At 48.6% G+C, this 19971-nt stretch overlaps 1 protein-coding gene across 11 annotated transcripts in view; it reads right to left on the minus strand.

The window, feature by feature from the left end:
* Positions 1 to 19971, minus strand: part of MYOCD (myocardin) — a 196571-nt gene that overhangs the window by 7053 nt on the left and 169547 nt on the right. For 6 of the 11 annotated variants that reach the window (XM_015880041.2, XM_015880044.2, XM_015880047.2 and 3 more), the window contains 7 exons: positions 16882 to 16947; positions 12304 to 12359; positions 7930 to 8005; positions 5409 to 5570; positions 1567 to 1742; positions 1060 to 1185; positions 300 to 574 (listed from right to left, as the gene is read on the minus strand). In XM_015880041.2, coding sequence (XP_015735527.1) covers positions 300 to 574; positions 1060 to 1185; positions 1567 to 1742; positions 5409 to 5570; positions 7930 to 8005; positions 12304 to 12359; positions 16882 to 16947 — 937 coding nt within the window. The remainder of the gene's footprint in view (positions 1 to 299; positions 575 to 1059; positions 1186 to 1566; positions 1743 to 5408; positions 5571 to 7929; positions 8006 to 12303; positions 12360 to 16881; positions 16948 to 19971) is intronic. The other 5 variants (XM_015880045.2, XM_015880050.2, XM_015880051.2 and 2 more) reach the window with 3 other exon arrangements.

Raw genomic sequence — 19971 nt, forward strand, 5'->3', positions numbered from 1 at the left:
TGAGACCTGAAGGACTACCAACCCCAAGGAAAACCAGTTTGGGCTGCAAAGATTGCTGGTAACCTACCAGCAGGTCACAGGTTCCGTTCCCCAGCTAGTGCACAAAGTCAGAAAAGCTTTTGGGGATATTGCTATGTTTCCTTTACATGCATTTATCTCCAATAACAATATTATATATTATATATATATATATATATATAACAACAAAATAATTACATGCACTGGAATAAGTAGAAAGGGAAGAAGAAGGTTTGGAGGGAGGTAGTACTAAGCCCTGCTATTGGCACAGTGTCACTCACTTTATCTGGCCTTGGTGCATCCCTGGGTAGTTGAAGTGCTGCTGCTGTTGCTGCTGTTGCTGCTGCTGTTGCTGTTGCTGCTGGCTGAGGATCTGGAGCTGCAGAAAGAGCTGCTGCTGCTGGAGGAGTCTTGCATACGCAGAGTCCATAGGTGGAGGGGACTTCTCTGCCTTCTGGTCTGGAGGGATGTACTGGTGATATTTCAGCTTCTTCACCTTGGGCTTGGTGTCCTTGGGCTTTTTGTGACGGTTCTTGCTATCACTGGATGATTTTGACTGTTAGTCCAAGAAGAAAAGGAATTAGCTGAGAGAAGAGCTCCTGACATTCCTGTGGGAATTGGAAGGCCTGGATAGAGCAAGGGCAGGTCCTGCTGGCACCCAGACAGCCCAGTTCCACAAGCATCTAATCATGCATGTGAGGGACTTCTCCAGGGCAACAACTAATCCCAGCTGTGCTGAAGAACACATGGGATGGGAAAAAGCCTTCCTTGCCTTGCTGGTATTGCCTTATATCTCCAACTTCCAGCCCCAGAGAATGTTTCCAATGCAGGACCTGAGCATTCACCTTCAGCAAGCACCAAAGCTCTACCTTTTATAACCACAAAATGGAGATCCATCTCTCCTCATTATTCCAGGCCTTTAAGACCAAGCCCTCAAACTTCCCAGTCCCACATGGAGTACATGGGTACTTCAGACCTGGTTGCAGCCACCTGCCCTGCAGGTATTACCTCTCCTAGGGAGTGTGGATATGCAGACATTACCTTCACCACAGAGGGCACTGGGAGAGGTGGGCTGTCCTGCCCCACTGCTTGCTTGGGGCTGTTGCACTGGCCGGTCTGGCCTGAGGCAAGTTCCGCTGTGTTGCCTTCAATGCCACGGGGGTGGTCCTGGAAAGGAGAGGTGCAATGTGAGAGGGGATGTGGGGCAGGTGCTGGCCCTTTGGACCCATTCCTCTGCCCAAAGTGCTCCCAGTTCCCCAGGCTACTTCAGGACTAACACAGTCCCTGCAATCTCCTATAGTTCACCTCAGGGCAACCCTGTCCCTCCAGCCCCCACAGTCCTCCCAGCCTGGAGCACATTCCAGCTCATCCCAGTGCCCCTTAGCCCAGCATTCTCATTTCCCCCAGTCCATCCCAGTTCCCTCAAGCCCAGCCTCAGTGCTGCCACCTCACTGCCCTCCCACTCACATTCAGTGCCCCAATCCATCCTCCCAGCCTGACCATACCCCCAGATGTGGGGAAGCACAGCTTCCCAGTGGTGCCACCCACCTGGGTTGGCCCTGAGGGGGCCAAGGGCGGCAGCTCAGAGGACTTGGTGCCTGCTGATGACTCCGTGGAGCCCTGGGAGTCCTCACTCCTGGCCTGCTCTGGGGACAGGCCGTCATTGCTGCTGTCCTCCTCAAAGGCGAATGCATCAGATGGCTTGGAGAAGTTCACCTGCGTGCCTGCCAGGCAAAGAGAAGTGGACATCAGGGATGTGCCTGGCTGCCCTGCCTGCAACAGCAATGGCCATCTGCCTCCTACAGGCCTGTTGGACTGCACAGGAACAGCTTGGCTACCCTATTCTGCCATTGGACTGCAATGGGGAGAGGGGCAGTAAGGTTTCTCAATCAGCCAAGCATCTTGATCACACTTATGAAACTCTGTCCTCAGTGAAGAACTGAGGCTGAAATCCACCTGGAGGGTGACCCTGCCTTTCCTGGCAATAGCCAACAGGATTGCACCTGGCTGCAGCTGGACTGAGACCTCCAGGTCTGGTGTCTGTCCACAAACTTCACCCACATGAAATGCTTCAAGTCTCTGCCATTACTTTTTGACTGCCACAAAGCCTGCCCCAGACATTGCTTCTTCCCTCTGTAAAGCTCCCAGCATGCTGCCTCCTAGTCAGATGGGCAAGAGCTCTTGACCCCAGGCTTTTACTGATAAATGAAGTGCTGGAAATGAAAAGATCTCATTTGAGACTTGGGAGGGCTGCAGGTGGGGGCAAAGAAAGGAGCAGTATGGCCATGCTCATAATCTCCTTGTGCTCACATCTGGCATTTGTCAGGCAGCTTGGCACACTGATAGCAAAGTGACAAATGGGGAAATAGGAAGGGACAAACCTCCACCTGCCTGTGCTGCCGGTCCAGCAATGTGCACCTTCTCACTGACACGCACCTTCCTGCTCTGACCCCCTTTATCTGAAAGATAAAGGTTATCTCTGCTTGCCCCAGCTCATGGTGCCACGGTGGGTGAGGGAGCAGGGAGCCCTGGCTGCTCGTCCCAGGAAGGCTCCTTCAATCACCAGCAGTAGCTGGAGCCCTGTGGAGGATGTGCTGCCTGCTGTGGGCTCCTGTTGGGAAGTGATCCTTGATAGACAGCACTTACTGGTATCCTGTGACAATATGGCTCTGTGTCCTATTTGCCTGTCCCCATCCTGAGTGCTGTGTGTATCACCAGCACCAGCCTTCTCTGCAACCCTGGTGTTGAAAAGGAACTGCTTTGTCTGCTTGGACAACCCAAGAGCATCCTCGTCATGGCATCTCTGGGGCAGACAGGCACAAGGATATGAGATCAATAGTGTGCTGGGGAGGGCCTCTCTCCTCCCTGCCTGGTGTTCTTCCACGTGTCTAGAGACACAGCCTGTCCCCTCTCCTCTACAGCTGCCATCAGACACAGTACCCAAGCTTTACCTTCCCTGAGGAAATGCAAGGCAATGCAGTCTGTTCCCCAGACTGGGTGGAAGCTGCAAGTGTGGGCATCCTTTCCTAGGAATAATCAGTCCAAGCAAAAGGGACTCGGGAATCTGCAAGACTTTCCATAGGCATGTGAGGAGAAAACGTACTGAAGCACAGAGCCCAAGGGACCTACAGGACACAGCAGCAGCCTGGAGCATGACAGGAATGTGCTGCATCCTGCTGTTTGATACTGGGGGCCTGCATGGAGCAGGGAGCGCTGCCCTTATCTATTGCTCTCGCTCAGCCTGGGGCTGGCCATGTTGTTTCATGATCCCATGTCTCTGCTGTAATCTCAGGCAGAATGCTGTTTGCTTGGGGCTGTTTCTAATGTACTGGGTATTGTCCTCTCAAATGTATTGGACAAAGTGATGACAAGGACCTGGTAAAAAAGGGTTCTTATATCACCGCTCAGCTATGTAGGGCACTGGCGGCCTCCTGTCACTGGGACGTTAGGGCTTTCTGTTGGGGTCTGGCACTTTCTGCTCACCCTGCCGGAGGTGATTAGAGGAACACGTCAGCTGAACTTTCCACTGTATAAACAGTTGAGATTCCAAGGTTAAAGGAAAATGATTTTAAACCCTGTCATCTTTCTGGTATTGCAAAAACAAAAGGCTTAACATTCAGAAGTGCCAGTGCTCATCTCTGCTCCTTGTTCAACATTCAGCCCCAAGGCACGAGCACAGCAAACCGCCTCTGACTTCCAAAATCTCTCTGAAGATCCTTCAGGTTAAGCCACCTTTTATAGAAACCTGAGGGCCCTGGTGCAGCTTCAGCCTCTCTTCTGATGGCACCCAAATGGCTTCATGCCTGACCTTATCCCACCCGAAGTGGGATAAAACTGGCTTCCAGGACACGTCTTCCCTGAGCATGTGATTGATAGAAGAGGATTATGAAAGGGAAAATCAAATCATTTAAAGCCAGACTTCTGTTTTCGATAATTTTGTCCTGTAAATTTCTGCAGACAAGGCAGATAGAGAGAAACATCCAAAATCTCCAAGCACCTTTGCCTAGCCTCCAAGCCTCAGCTCCAGTGAATCATGCTCAAACTGCCTTGATTGTTTATAAGAGGAGGGATTTTTTTAATGGTTTTGTATTTTTGCTCTTCTCTCCTTCGATAAGTGGCTGAGGAGATTTTGCTTGAACTCTCCTTAAAAATCCCTCTTTAGACAGAGTCCTGGAACATTTCACCTTCAAAGGCAAGAGCTGTGAAATTCTGCAAATGGTGTGGATCAAGAACCAGACTGCAGAAACCGCCATGCATACACCACGTGTGCTCTGCAGTGGGGAAACGAAGAGCAGGAAGGACTGGAGGGCTGGAGGAGGTCTGTCTAAGCCTGCAGTATTTCACGCTGTATCTGGTTTCTGAGATTAAACCAAAGTCAAAGTACTTCCTGCCTCAGTTCCCATTTTCTGAATTGCTCCTATGGTTCAAACACCCCTCCTGTCCCAGAGCTCTACTGTTGTCCCTGTCTTGCTCTCAGCTCAGAATAGACACTTGTCATGGGATTTTGCCAATGGAAATAATCCCATGAATTTAGGAATGGGGAGCAACAGAGCAAGGAGTTCCTGGAGGCAGAATGGCTCTCAGTGCCCCACTTGAGGCCTGAGGTCCAATCTGTGCACACAGAGATGAGCCCAGACATTAGAAACACGGGCTGCTGGGCTGGCACTGAACAACCTTTCAGGCTTTCCTGCTCCTTTCTCTGCTTTCTGATCTCCCTGTTTTGGCACTGGTGAACTCTGAGTCACCAGTCTCTTTTGTTTCAGCCCATGCACTGGCCTTCCTGCAGCAGCATGGGGGAAATAACTGCAAGGGGTCCTGCCTCCCCCCTCCAGCTAGGATGTGGGTGGTGGAGCTCCTTGTATTTCCCAGCAGACTGGCACCCCTTTCCCTCTGCTCTATTGGACCTTGCATTCCACTAATGTCAGTGGAAAAACAAAGCAGCAGCATCACTGAATCAGGGCTGTGTCACCCCTTGGGGTGTAAGAGGTCAGCAGGACACAAGCAGGAGCAGGTTGGCCTGATGTCTGAATGTGTGAACCCAAGCCCTCTCCCATGTAAGGGAGGAAGGAATGCCCCCTCTCCAGCAGTATCATTTATGTGCTTGAAGTCTTGGATGGGGCAGGGGGGGAAGAAGGGATGTATTCTCCCTGAGAAGACATGTCTGAAAAATGATTCGTGTTTCCATCACAGATACTCTAATATGAAATCTTTCTTTTCATGGACCTGAGTGAGGCTGGGCTGGGCTGGACTGTTTACTGTGAAAATAAAGAAACTGAAGTAATGTGCAGCTGCTACTCCTAATTCCAGGCACTGCTGTACGTCCTTGTAACCTCTCCAGCCCCTGCCCCGTGCCACGCACACGACACAAAATGCACGTTCACTTCCACTACCTTTTATGGCCTCTTTCACAGCTGAGTCGACAGGAATAATATTCTTCTCCACCAGCTCCAAAGGACCCGGCCTGAGAGCAATCTTCTCATTCAGATCATCTGCCAAGCGAGCTCTCTTCAGTTTCATCTGAGTGGACTGAATGGACCCCTCTGCAGCTGAGTCTAAAAGGCCAAATGGAAGGCATCAGTTCAGGACCAGGGCCATCTGTAAGCACACTGCCTGTTGAGAGCATTGCTTCCCCTCAGCACAGCCTTTCTGGACTGCAGACAAGACACTGAGCAGAGCTCAGTGTCCAGCAGGAGCTGCTCTGAGGCTGGAGACAAGATGAGACTCTGGGACATGGGTCCTCCCCTGAGCCTAAGGTCAAGCTTCTCTATGCTCAATTAAAAGCCCTTATTTTCTAACCTAGGCTTGCAAACCTAGCCTGCAGTGAAGCATCCTCCCCAAGGCTCAGGAATGATCTGCAACGGAAACTTCATTAAGCTGTGAGTGACTTGAGAGGCTAAGTGGACTCTGACTCCTGCCTGCCAGCAACCCAGTGCCTCTTGTGGTTTAATACAGATCTGTACTTCTAGGGAACAGCTGGAGAAAAGAACCATTAACAGTGTTTGACAATTGGAGTAAATGCCTTGCGCTAGAAGATAAAAAGCTGAGGCTTCAGGAGTGGAACATTTAGAGGCAGTGTGAGGACACTGTTCCAGGCCTCCAGGGGAAAAACAAGCTGCAGAGAGGAGTGTAATAAAGGCATCTAGATCTGGAAACTACTGCCAGATCAAACCCAGCTGAGAAGCTCCCATTTACTGAGAGGTGACAGAGCAGTGACCAACTGCCACAGCAAATGGTAATTTTCCAAACAAAGATGCTCTGTCTCATAGCATCAGCTTGGGGAGAGAGGGAGCAAGATCCTAAATTAGACTGCATCTATACCCTTGGGGGGCTAAACTAAGAAGGGCTGCACCTAAGCTGTGCTGCCTTCAAAGGTGGACACTGGAGAGACAATGGAAGAGATACTGTGCTCAACACAAGCTGGATACCAGGGAATAATGCCCTGCAGGAGGTCAGGAGAGCTGAGGTAAGGTCATTTTTGGCCTCAGACCAGATTGTGTGGAACCCACACGAGCTTCCTGAGGTGAGCAGTAACAGAAAGTGTGTCTGCAAGACATTCAGATGATGGCACAAAGCCTGGCTGCCCCATTTCAATCACCTCTATGTCCTGTTAGGAACCAGCTGGGCAAATAAGTCCATGGTACTCCAGGACACACGAGCAGAGGCTCCAGCCCAGAAGTGTGTGTGGGGCAGCACAGCCAGCTGCTCTGTGCACAGCTAGGAAGGCTCTGCACCACCCTTGTGTCTGGCCTGCCCTGTCTGCTCAGTGATGGCAGCCACCTCCACATCTTTTCTACTGCCCCCAGCCCCAATTCCAGTCTGCACTTGCTTCAGTTGTTTAACCTAAGGGAAAGACACTTCCACCTGTTAAATGGGTAATAATGTTGACTCATTTAGGGATGGAGAGACATAGGTAAAGGATGACAGTGGCATGAATCTAGCAGACTCCTGGCTTAGACCTCCAGCATGCCAGGAGAAATTTATCTACAGTTTGAGCAGGGAGCATTTACAGTTGCCAAAGATTAATCTGCCTTTCCCTGGGGACTGACCGGGTTCAAGGAGGGAGACTGCACATCCTCCCTGTCTGAAAGGAGCTCCTTATCTCTGGAGATAATGGGGGACACCACAGAGATCTGCTGCCTGTGATGGGATGCAGCAGAGCGCTGCCAGCTCCATGGCTGAAATGAGAAATCAGGCTGGGGAAGGTGAAGATGCACAGACTTACAGCAGCGCTCAACCTTTTCATATGGCAATGCATGGGGTCATTATTTCCATCAGCTTTCATTTAATTTCATTCAGCATCACCATAAGAATTGTGGCAAAAAATATTAAAAAAAAAAAACCATATCCAGTTTTGGGAAGACATGAGAACCACCCGCTACAAGGCTTTTACCACAAGTGCCCAAGGTTTGCACTTCATGGGGATCAGAATCATAGAATCATAGAACAGCCTGGGTTGAAAAGGATCACAAAGATAATCTGGTTTCAACCCCCTGCTGTGTGCAGGGTCACCAACCACCAGACCAGGCTGCCCAGAGCCACATCCAGCCTGGCCTTGAATGCCTGCAGGGATGGGGCATCCACAGCCTCCTTGGGCAACCTGTTCCAGAAGCGCAGGACCTCTGCCCCTCTATAAGATTTTGTAGTTGTTTTCTACCCTACTGTCTCCTAGACCACCACACCTTGGTCCCTGCCAGAGACGGAACAAAGGTTAGAAGGCCTTGGGTCTGCTACTGTCAGGGGAAAAGTGTGCTTCCATCCAAAGGCTGGACCTGGACTGGCTACAACATGTCCCCTTTGACAGTGTCTCTCATGAGCAGCTGGGGCTAAGTAAACAGCGAAGAGAGTCCTGAAAGGAACTCAGGTGGGGCAGGAGAGATACGAAGTATGTGGAAGAATCTCAGGCAGTCTTACCTTGTAAAATGTGCATATTGACCAGGTCTGATCGCTCAGGCCTGCTTCTGATCTTGTGCTTGAGATAATCTTCAGTCTGCAGAACACAAATGCAGAGAGTATTACCTGACCTGAGCATCAATAAGGTACAGAGAGCAGGTGCCCCTGTGCCATCCCATGTTTGTTTTGATTCATTACAGTCAAGGTTGAGTGAGCTCCCAGGTAGCCTTTTTTTTTCACCTGGACACTGGCTGATTCTTGAGCAGAAGTTCTTTAGATGGGGAACAACATGCATAGAGCTGCTGAATGTTCACTATCCTCACAACTAGGCTGTGTCCTTGACAATTATGCTCGGGCTTTTGATCCCTCAAATCTTATGAGAGCACATGGGAAGGATGAGACTTATTTGCTGGGAGGGTTAGATCAGCATCCCATATCATCTTTGAAAGCCGCACTACAGCAGTGCCATGGTGTAGTATTAACAATGGCTTCTGTGGGAAGCCTGGCACTCTGCGATGCATTACAAGGCTGAGCAGGTCATGAGGATACCCAGACACTCACCCAGGTCAGCCACAAGACCTTCCTTCAGCTACATGCTCCGCAGTTCCTCACCCCATCAACCCCATCTGCAGTGTGAGTTTGGGTAAATCCACTTTGCAGATCATGACAGCTGAGACTATGAAGAACTTGGACAATTCCCCATGGCTTTAGGAACAGAAAGGCACACAGAGATGCAAAAACACCTTCCTCTGAGCCAAGGAAGTCAGTATTGGTGGCATTGACCTCAAGTTTACACATGTGTGTCTATCACCTGGTGAAGAAGAGCTAAAGAATAACTGAGATGAATTATCAGCTGTTTGCTAAGTTGAGGTGCTAGGAGAAATAGTACAGAAAAATACACATTTTTAAGAAAGGTTAAACTCTTCAGGGTACATACAAAATTACACCAGCAGCTGGAGAAAATTAGAAAACCTGCAGTAAAAAATATACAGGATCATGGGGAAAAGAGCAGTTCTGTAGCCAGGAGAACACAATGGAAAGGGCTGTCTGTATTCCATACACAGGAAAAGTAACTGGACTTTGCTGAGATGGCTACAGGATATAATGCCTTCTTGGTTGGAGAATGCTCAGAGTTAAATGCTCCCAATGGTTTGAGGTACACAAGGCTGGAGTAACCACAACTATCTCTGGTTCTCCAGGAAGCTGGACCAGGGAGAGCATAATTTACTGCTTTAAAAGAGATGGAGAGAAGAAACCTGGAAATTATGACTCCAATCAGAGAGATACTGGAATAAGTCATCAAACTATCTATATAAAGGGATTCTGAAGATAGCAAGGAGGTGAGTAATGGCCAGGATGGATTCTTCAAGAACAAATGACACCACAGCAAGTAGTTTCCTTTTATGGAGAGATGACAGATTTCTGTTACAGCAATAAACAAAGTATGTCATGTAGTTTGACCCTAAGCATGTTTTGACATTATCTCACACGGCATTCTCATATTCAAACCAGAGAAATTTGATCAGGATAAGACAAGCATAAGAAAGGAGCATAACTGTGGGTCACCAAAGGAATTAGGAATGGTTCCCAGTGTAAACACAAGAATATGTCAAATCACGTTCTGCAGCAATTCTTCCTATTATTCAATATTTTCATTAATGCCTTGGATGATAGAAGACATACTCCTTAACTCTGATTTATTCAAGACTAACGGATTGCAATAGAAAATGATTTGGAGTAATTAAAGAAATCATCTGAAATACATTGGATACAGCTCAATAAGGACAACTGCAAATAACTACAAGCAGGTCACAGTTAGCCACAGCTGAGACAGCTGCATAACCCCTGAAGGAATGAAGATTAATCCACCAGAGACATTTCTGCAGTGCTCAGTGGACCTGAGACAGAAACTGGACGGGCAGGCAGCTTTCTAGGGAATACCACCAGGAATGGCAGGCAGACACAAGGAATAGCAAAGCCCTGCTCTGGGCCCTGAGTCTGAAAGAGATCACAGGAAGGGCATGGAGGATGGCAACAGAAATCATTAATGAGTCAGAAATGGGATCAGTGAGGAGAGGCTGAAGGGAAAGGGGACTGATCAGCTCGAAGATGTGGCTGCTGTAGGGAAACGGGCTGCAAAATAGTTTTAAAACATGCTGCTTTAAAAAGAAATAAATGATTCTGCTCATCCATGCTTGTAGAAGGGTAAGCAATGGGCTCACACTGCAACTGAAAAGCTTGGGCTGGGAAACAGGGAAAACTTGGTAACAGCACAGGTTGGGGCGCACTGCAGTGGGTTGCTGGGGGGTAGATGGGATGGCTGCTGGCTGCTGCACATCTGTCAGGAATGCCCCAGCTGGGGCTGCACTGCTGCAGGGTGGAGGCTGGGTGTAAGCTGAGCCAGACGGCCTCTGTCCTCCAGCCCAGCAATCTACTACAGGACATCGACTTCAAAGCCTGCTGAGCTGGCCTGATGCCAGCCTCGTCCATAGCCAGTGACATGTTTAAACAAATAATAGACATTTTATTTACTGAAGCCTTTGCTGTTTCTTCCCCTTCCCCCATAATTTTTCCCCAGCTTATTTTCACCATCACAATCCCTTGCTTAGACCACCTGCAGGTCCGCCTGCTTTCTGTGCCAGCTTAGAGCTGGATGATCACAGTTGGACTAGATGATCTTGTAGGTCCTTTCCAACCTTGTGATTCTATGATTCTATGCTCGCATTTGGGTGTGGTTACATTCACCCAACACATTTCTTGCTGATGGCTGTCAGATCAGGGCCTCACTTGAGCTAAATCTGAATTACTGTCCTACAGATGTGGCACCATCATGTTGACTCCTGCACTGTCACCACACAAACCTGACCTTCTGCTGTGATTCAGTTCCATCTGACCTTTGCTTTTTATGAGCTGTATTTGTGTCACTGGGGTGCAAACAGTGGAGAAAGACCTCAGATGTGTTTTTGGTTTTAGCATCAGTTGGAGCAGAAGAGCTTTCAAAACACATGAAAGCCATTAATGTTATCTGCTTTCTGTTTGCAGAACATCAGTTTGGAGGAATATCAGCCAAACAACAAATGCTATTGAACGATTATCTGGAAACAGCTGCTGCTCCTTTCCTGTCAGGGCTATAAGCAGGGCATCCTTGCAAAGGAATATATTCTTGTTATAGGCTGTGTTCGTTTGTGTGTTTGTTAGTGTGTTTGTTAGCATGCTCTACAAATGCATGTAGTTTGGGATAGATGAGACCATCCTTCCCTTTCCCCCAGGCAACCAGCCAGTGAAAGCCTTTGAAGAGCAAGACAAAGAGACACAAATGTATACGAAACTGTAAAATATATGACACTTCAGGGATACTTTGGATTGCTTGAAATTTCATAAGCATGCTAATTTTTCAGAGTCACATTGTGTTCCTTATGCTAGCCATTTATTACTGCTGGAGTCTCAGGGCAAGTGATTTGGAGTGTGTTTAAATTCAGGAGAGCGCTTCTCCATATTTCACAGCCATACCTTCCTGCAAAGGTCCTTTACCATGTGACTGTAGGCACATTTTGCAGACTAACAGAAGCAGCTCTTGTGCTCAAGAGAAACCTGTGTGACTGTTCCCTTTGCCATGCTGTGTGTGGACAGCCCTCCAGCTTGCCCAGGACTGCATGCTGGGCACTATAGAAAGGGTTTGGAAGACTAGTGTGATTTTCCAAAATGTGACCACATCACAGAGTTTCAGTGTGTTCAATGGCTGCTTATCTTGTCTCTGCCTTCAGCAACATTCTGGGAAGCCTGAATGCAGACAGGTAATAGGGTCAGTGGGAGCCTGGCTCACTCATCCCCTGGGATACTGCGGTGGACCAGCAGTGCTGCTGAGCTCAAAGCCCAGCTCCTCTCTGATGGCAAGTATGAGTCTCCTGGAAACTTGTTTGAGGTGACATCTGCATTCCTCCTGCACACCTGCTGAATACTTAGCCTCTCATCTGCCCTGTTTGATGCTGACTGTTCTCTACGCTCCGACTTGTGAAAGAGTGGAGAGCAGCCAGCACAGCATGAAGAGGGCCACGGATATGGCCCTGAAAGGAAAACAGGCTTGAGGTAGTTGTAGGTTTACTGGAAGGCTGAACCCTGCCTTAGGCTCTTACAAAACCCAGGGATTGTTTTAAAACCCCCAAGCTTAGGGGACAGATGCCCCCTCTTCAATTTTAAACCTCCTGCCTGGAGAAGGATGCTCCTGAACACAAGACCCCACTGTGTCTGAAGCAGGGGAGATGCCCTGACCCCTGTCTGTGGCCACAGGGTGCAGGAAGCCAGATGAGGGCAGGGTGGTGGAAGGTGCTTTCAAACTCCACAAATCATGCAAAGCGAGCCCATGTATTCACTCACTGGGATGGCGGTAGGAATTACCTTGGCTCGCTCCAGACTTTTTCGTTGTTCATGGAATGCGGATGGGCTTTTCAGTGCTGCAACAGGAAAGAGAGAGGAGCAGTCAGCACAGGAGTGGAAGCAAGCAGCCACCAGGATATTCAGCAACAGCATTTTAATGAGTGCTATAAAAATAGCAACACAAACTAGCTGCTCTCTTTATTGCGCTAACTAAAAATAACTCAGGAAGGCTCTGGGAAATCCCGTGTTCTCCGCCAGGCCACAGCAAGAGAGCAGGGGGACGGGGAGCACAGGGAGTGAAGGAGGGACATGGGCAGGGAGATGTGCAGGCTTTGGAATGTGCTGCTTAGGGGGATGTGCTGGAGAGCAGGTGCTGCTCTTCCTGCAGCTCTTCCTGCAGGTTATGGTGGCACTGGGGGGCACCACAACCCTGGTAAACTGATCTAGGAAGAGCATCAGGCTGAGGGGACCTCACCTGCAAGTAACACCTGTAGGTGACCGAGGCCAGCAGGAAAAAGGAAAAGACCTGCCTGGCCTCTTGGGGCCATGGGGTTACAGCCTCCAGCAAGGCTGCTGCAATCAGGACCCAGGAGCTGCATTCTTTTTGTCCCTCTTCCATCATTGACTACCTCTCTGTCCCCTGTTGGCTCTTTCTCTCTGGGTGCTGTTCTACCCTCTGCCCAGAAGCACTGGTGTGACCCTAGTGCTTCCCTGGGCAGCTGTCCAGACAGATCTCAGCATCTCCTGGCACTAAGGAGGATTAACCCAGAGAGGGTCCCAAAGGAAGGCAAATGATCCCTGGTCTTGGACCAGCGAGAGCAGTCTGTGCTGAGTCACGGAGGACCTTTCACACTTCCTTGTTTAGCCTGATTCTGTAGAAACTGAAGAGAAATTTGTGTGGTGAAGGGGTTATAGAAATTCTTTTCTGTCTTTGTAAGCAAGTGAAATGTACTGCTCCTATTGGGACGGGGAAGATGCCATGACCCACAAAGACACCCTGCTACAACTCTTTGTTTGGCAACACTGCATTCCCTTTCCATCTTGTGAGTGGGATACAATGAGGACAGAAGTTATTTTCACACAGGACATAATGTCCTGCATCAGTCTAGAGAAGGGTGATGAAAATAATGAGGGAAGCTGGAAAATGATGGGAGGCCTGAATTGGCTTTTGGTAGGCAACACCCCTAACCTCCAGGGAATCAAAGGAAAACACAGGGCACATTCCTGCTTCTCATGTTTGGAAAGCAACATACAGACAAGCCAGCATTACTGCGCCATGCTCTAGTGAGCAGCCATGAGGACTGGTGACAGCTAGTTTAACCAGAAGCAAAATAAAATGGTGCATACAAGAAAATGAAGGTAGCGAGAGAAATGACTTTTACAGCCCTGTTCACTCTGAAGTCCTGACACTGGGAGCCTGCTATGGGTGCTGACCAGTCAAATACCATGCTATTCATGAGGAAAATGTTGCAGAATTAAGTCATTTACCAAGACTTTGGAGGAATTATGTTGATGCTGCAGCTTGTATTAGTCTGCAAAACAAATGAAGACATTGCTAACACGGGTTATTCAGACACCTTGTCAGGCAATGACCTGGCTGCTTGAAATGGCTGAGGTCTGGAGGCAACAGGGCAGAGCAGCTGTGCTTGGTGTTGATAATCGTAGGAGTATTGACTTTGAGGCTCAAGTCAGAGGATGAGGTGGTGGCTGCATACAGCAGAAGGGTTCTTACTTCAAGCACAGCCATTTCTGCATCCCATTGCATTGGGGAGAACTTTTCCTTGATGCTGCAAACTGCCACCCCTTACCTTTGGGCAGATCTGGTAAAGGTCTGGGGCAGCCCCTGTTTTGGGATGCAGGAAGGTTTCATCCCACTTGTCCCTGCAGCCCTCCCTTCTTCATGAGGATGCTCTTGAATTAAAAGATTTTGCCTGGGCTGTTCCAATTTCACTAAGAGAATAAAATGGCATGAGTTCAATAATACAGCACTGCATGAGCTAAGAACTTCCCACTCAGTGAGCCTGAAGAACAGGGCATGTTCTGCTCTCACCTGCACACATACATGCATCAGGAGTGTGGTTTTGTCTCAGTAAATGTAGATTTTCCCTTGCTTTCAGGTGCTCACCCCCCAGTCACAGGACTGAAGGGACCCAGAGGCTGTCTATGCTTACCAGTCATTATTTGTAGAGTCTTTTCAGTTAAAGTTGATTGTTTTGTCTGCCAGTTGTTTAATGTTCAACCTGAACACTTCTATCAGCATTCAGTTTTGAGTCTGGACCAGAAGAGCAGCACTGCTGCCTTTTCCCCTGAGCAGCCTCCTTGTGGCAGTTTCCTGCCTTCTCCAGTGATGGGACCACCTGAAAGCTTCACATTTCTTAGACCATCATCCAAAGAGTCTGAATAGAGATGAGGTACTGATGGCATTAATCTTGCCCAATCAAATCAAACACAGAATGGGCTTTGGTTAGGTAAGGATGCTCATCTAGCTGCATTTTGCTCATGTACCACCATTAATTCAGCCTGAGTTGCTCTCTTCAGTACCAAAAATCAGACAGCTTCCTCAGTTCCTCTGAAGTTTCACTCTTCCTGTGCTTGTAATCCACACTGTTGAACAGCCTAGCAGGTTCTATGGATGCTCATCATCAAGGGTTTTGGCCAGCCCTCAAGGCTTTTATCCAATGCTAATCTGTTAGTCTGACTATTCTTCTCTTTTTGTGGTTTCTATATAAAATGAATCATTTAAAAAACAAGGTTTCTTAGTCCTGTGACTCCATCAGCTGAAAATGGGACTTTTTTTTTTTTTTTTTTTGTATAAAACCTGACCTGCAACATGGAATCAAGCACATATTCCCAGCTTGGTACCAAACCTGACTCAACACGGAGACCAGCAATGACCCTCCGTTCTCCTTCCAGAAGAGCTATTCCCAGCCACAGTGATTCACAACCACCTGCGTTCATTTTTTGGCTACATGCAACGCATAGGAACCGATATCCCATCCTGGTGCATCTCTTACAGCCCATCTCATCTGCAGGTCTTCAGAGCTGACAGGACATGGGAAGTTTAAACGAAGACTTGTTTTTTCATAAGGACTGACTGCACATACCCAGACCACAGGGCAGTGGGCTGGGACTCCCACTTGTTCAACACCAGTACCCTACACTTCCTCCTGATGTTAAATTCAGCAGTTGGATTCTACATGTCTGTTTTCACAGTGGCAAAAGTGCCTCTTCTTTTAATATTTTTAGTGACTGAGCTGTGCTCGTGCTTCCCAAAATGGCCTCCTTGGACAGAAACCAGGCTGTAAAATGTCAGCCTAGAAGCCGGAAGGGTAAAGAAGCTGTAAGGAACTGCCCCACGTGCTCAGCCCTGCGGGGCAGCAGCAGGTATGACAACTGCCGTGCTGGCAATGCAGCTGCATACATGTGCAGGGGGTAACCTGCACACTATCTGAGTGTGACCACTTGTGCAGAACGAAAGTAGCAGGTTTCGAGGTGCTGGACTTTGGCCACTGACTGTATTGCCAGTGCGTGAAGTTTTATCACAAATTCCACCATGTTTTGCTCAAATCTTCAACTCCTGGAGTCCCACAGTTAAAATGGTTGCCCATTGATGGTACGCAGCACAGAATCTGCGCTTACAGAAATAAACAGCGGAAAAATGAGAAGAGCTTTAATTTATAATTCCTAAAACCTTGACAGTTGTGATTTTTATCATCTTGCTCAAGCTTTTTTTAATGCTTGATGCTGGCAGCAGTGTAGTAAGAAGGCATCTGTTGCCATCTCCATTAACACTAGCTTTTAGGAAGGTAGCTGCATGAGAGAGGGGCAGCAGAGGGAAGAGCAGGGTGCAGCAGGCAGCACTAGAGCCACGTTCCTGGAGAGCTCTTGTTCTGCTGGTTAAATAAAAGCTGCATCACAGTCTTTGAGGTTACCCAGAAGAGATAAACATGGCATATCTGCCATCTTTGCAGAGACCCCCATGGGGCCCATGATGAGATGGAAAGCTACCAGGACTGCCCTTCACCTGGACCCCAGATCATCATGGATTCATGCACGTGGAGCCTGAGCACCAACTTCAGTGCTGCTATGAATTTCATGATGGTTTCTACAGATGGTACAGGTTTCTGCTGGTGCAGAAGGGAATCATTTCATTCACACACATTTTGAATTCAAGCATCCCCCTCCATCTTTTCCCTGTTCTGTGGGTCTGATGCTGCCTCAGAAGCTCCTGACTTTTGCAGGAGGATTGAGATGCTCTGCCCTTGCCTTAAAAAAGTGTTTTGCTTTGCTGCAGTGACCTCTGGGACAGGGCTCCATGCAGCTCTGTTTTTGGATGGTGTAAGCTAAGCAGCAAACCTAAATTCAGTTTGAATAGCAGCACTCCATCTCGCATAGCAAATGCTGAGCACCACTGTACAGCACCAGGGAGCACAGTATTGCTACAGGGCTGGAAGCAAAGCCCAGCTCAGCAGCAATCTGCTCAGAGCACAGGGGACCTGAGCAGGCAGCTGATGCTACACAGCATCCCAAGCAGTGCCCAGGAGGAACACTGACCCTCTTATCCACGAGTGGGTGAAAAAGGCAGAAAACGGTACTCACGTGGCATGATGCCTTGGTCTGCCAGCTGCTCACGGGTTCTTCTCTGCTGAAGCCGTAGCTGCAAAACTGTGAGAGACAGAAGTGTCAGGAAGAGTCGCAGGATTTTCCTGAGGTACCAATACATCTGTCAGGGATGATGTGCCAGGGGTTTGTGTGACACTGACATCTGGCACTGATCCCTGCTGCTGTGGGGCCAGACTTGGTGCAGCCAAGAAGCAATGCCAGGGAGGGGCTGCACAGTCTGCACCAGCTCAGCCCTTACTTTACACACAGATGGTAGGGATAGAACTGGACTTGGTGCAAGCAGTGCCTCCGACACTGATGATCTCGGCTCAGAGAGAGTCTGTGTGTGTGCAGGGGGTGCTGGCAGGGAGGAAGATGGGGTTTGAAAAGTCCATCACTACTTCCTCTGTGTTATGGTGTGAGTGACTGTGACTGAGTGCATGAGATTTGGCATGGAAGCCAGATCAGCTCCCATCACTACTCAAAACTGTTAAACTTCTGCTTAATGCAGAAATTCGTAACGCTTAGAAGTGGAAGATGCCATTTCTGCAGTTTGTGACCATGGTACGCCATGAGTGTAAGATAAATCTGGAATGCCTGCTAAGAGCAGAAAGGACAGAGCTGAGAGCAGGGAAAAGAGCACCTGTAACTAATATTGCACCGCAGCTGCCACCAGTAGGAACAGGATGGGAGCATTAAGCCAGCAGATTATGGCCTCTAGGAGGTTTTAAGTCTATAGATACTGCATGTTCTTCAGCATTATAATAAGCCACTTTTCCAGGACTCTTAACTACCCTTGGGCTGAATTCTTGCTACCAGAAGCTTTGATCCAAGTGTCACTGGATCTGCTATGTAGGGCTTTTCTTTCACAGCCTAAGGACCTGCCCTGATATCTTTACAACCAGGAGACTCTTTCCTATCCAAGCAGTGTGGGATGAGTAGAGCTTTCCAGCTCTATATGAACCTACAACTGTTCCAAGCAACTTTTTTGACAGATGGGAATGAACCACTGACTGAGGTCACTAAAAGGCTTAGAGGCACAACCTCAGCTGTGAGCAACCTGCAGAGATCTGCCAACAGCTCATGTTTACAGCACAGCTCCCCTGGGCTGGGGATGGAGCTGAATACAGATCTCCTCCAGAGCAGGCCCCAGAGCACAAGGCTTTCTGAAATGCCATGGCAAGTCACTTTTGCATGTCCCCTATACAAACCATGTCTCACAGTCAGAGCAAGTGCTTAGTGAAGGCCTCACAAGAGATGATCTGCCAAATTCCAGCACTTTTTAGGACTCTTGCTATGAGGGAGAAGTGCGGCCTTTCGTACCTGGTAAAGGCTGCACATATGCAGTTCTCCTTACACCAGAGTGAAGATGATGGTTAGAAGATGCTGGCAAACCATGCTGCTGGGGAAGTCTGAACCCTTCCATTGCCCTGTGGTACACACCCAGACAGTGCTAGCTGTGCCTATGGACACCAATTCAGATCCCTTCTCTGCAGTTATCTACATCAGACACAGTTATCTGCAACACCTTTGAAGAATTCAGGGACTTTGTAACCAAATTAGGCAGTCCATGCTTTCAGAATGCCCCAGTTCAAGTAATGAAGCAGTGATTTCAGCCTCTGAATGTTCATTCAGACCTGGATCCCCACAGTCGGATGCACACCTTCACTCCTTAATACTATCTCCAAATCCTGTTGCAAATCACCTGAAGGAGCATAGTCATGGCCAGTGTCAGACAAGGTAGTAACACTGAACATCTCTGCAGGAAGAGGAAAAGCAGCCACTACCTCCAGCAGCCTCCAATTGAGAACTGTAGATTGTGCTTTTAGCCTTCATATTTCTCTTGCTTAGATAATTCTTGATAATGCTTAGAAACCAGACTGGAAGAGCCTCTGGAACCATCCTGCCAACCTCCCCTTAGCTGCTTCTTCAAGAGGATGTGAAATACACAGAAGCTGTGTTTGACCCCAGCCACATTCCAGTGCTCTTCCTTTGCTATGTGTCTCAAGGCATGAGCTCTGAATGCAGCCTGTGACTCACTTTGAGGTTGCTGTCACCTTCCAGACAAGGGAATGATTTTTTACTTTGAATATTCATATTGTTTAAGATTTCTTTCAGCAATCCTGCTTGCTCCTATGGCACCCCATGATGAGAAATCTCTTCCTACACAGTGCAAGGCAAGTCAGAACGATACTAGTTCTTTCACTCATGATGACTTTGTGTTAGAAATATCCTTCTCTTCTGTCCTAGATCAAAGTCCCACTTAGTGACACAGCTTCTAGAAAGCATCCTCAGCAGTGGGTTTATGTCATTGGTGCTGAGAAGCTCTGTGGGTATCAGTCACGGCTGGCTCTGCTGACCCTGCTTCGATGACTGCCTATGACTCGCTAGCAATAGTCATCCTCCTCCCTAGCAGATGACCTCAGAGCTTTAGGAAGCAAAAAGTACAGGTTGGACCTTTCCTGAACTAGAGATGCACTGCAGAAGCCATGTTCAAATAAATTACCCTTCCCAGGAGCAGGCAGACCTGGCTTCAGCCTGCAGTGACCACCCACATCTGTGGCCTGAGCCTGCAGCTGCTGGGGCCTTCCTGCCCATAACTCAGTGATCCCCCCAAGCCTTGGCACGGGATTCATCTCACTGCATAGCTATGGAGGTTAATGTATGTTAGCTCAGCAGCTGGTCAGGATGGAATGAGCCAGGAACCTCATCACCTGCATCAGAATATCCCTCATGCCAAAGCATGTGGAGCACCCTGGCAGGAAGCACACAGAGGCCTTTGTAGTGGGCTCAGAGCTCATGCAGAAGAAGACACAGCTGGCTCTTGCCAAAACACAACCAGCAGTAGGCAAGGGGTACATAAGTCCCTTCCCACCAACACTCCTGTGGCTGTCAGAGCTGGTTCCTTGCAAATCCTGAGGCTGCACAAGGCTTGCTCAGGGCTCAGTCCTCTGGGGATGCCGCCCTCCCCTCCAGGAACCTTAAGTTTCTGTACTACCTGGGAGGCCAAACATCACCACAATGAAATTTCAGCATCTCAAAACCCATATCCAGGCCCACAAGTGCCTTGGAAGAGTTTTAGGAACA

The sequence above is a fragment of the Coturnix japonica genome, chromosome 18 (genome assembly GCF_001577835.2).
Source record: "Coturnix japonica isolate 7356 chromosome 18, Coturnix japonica 2.1, whole genome shotgun sequence".
NCBI lineage: Eukaryota > Metazoa > Chordata > Aves > Galliformes > Phasianidae > Coturnix > Coturnix japonica.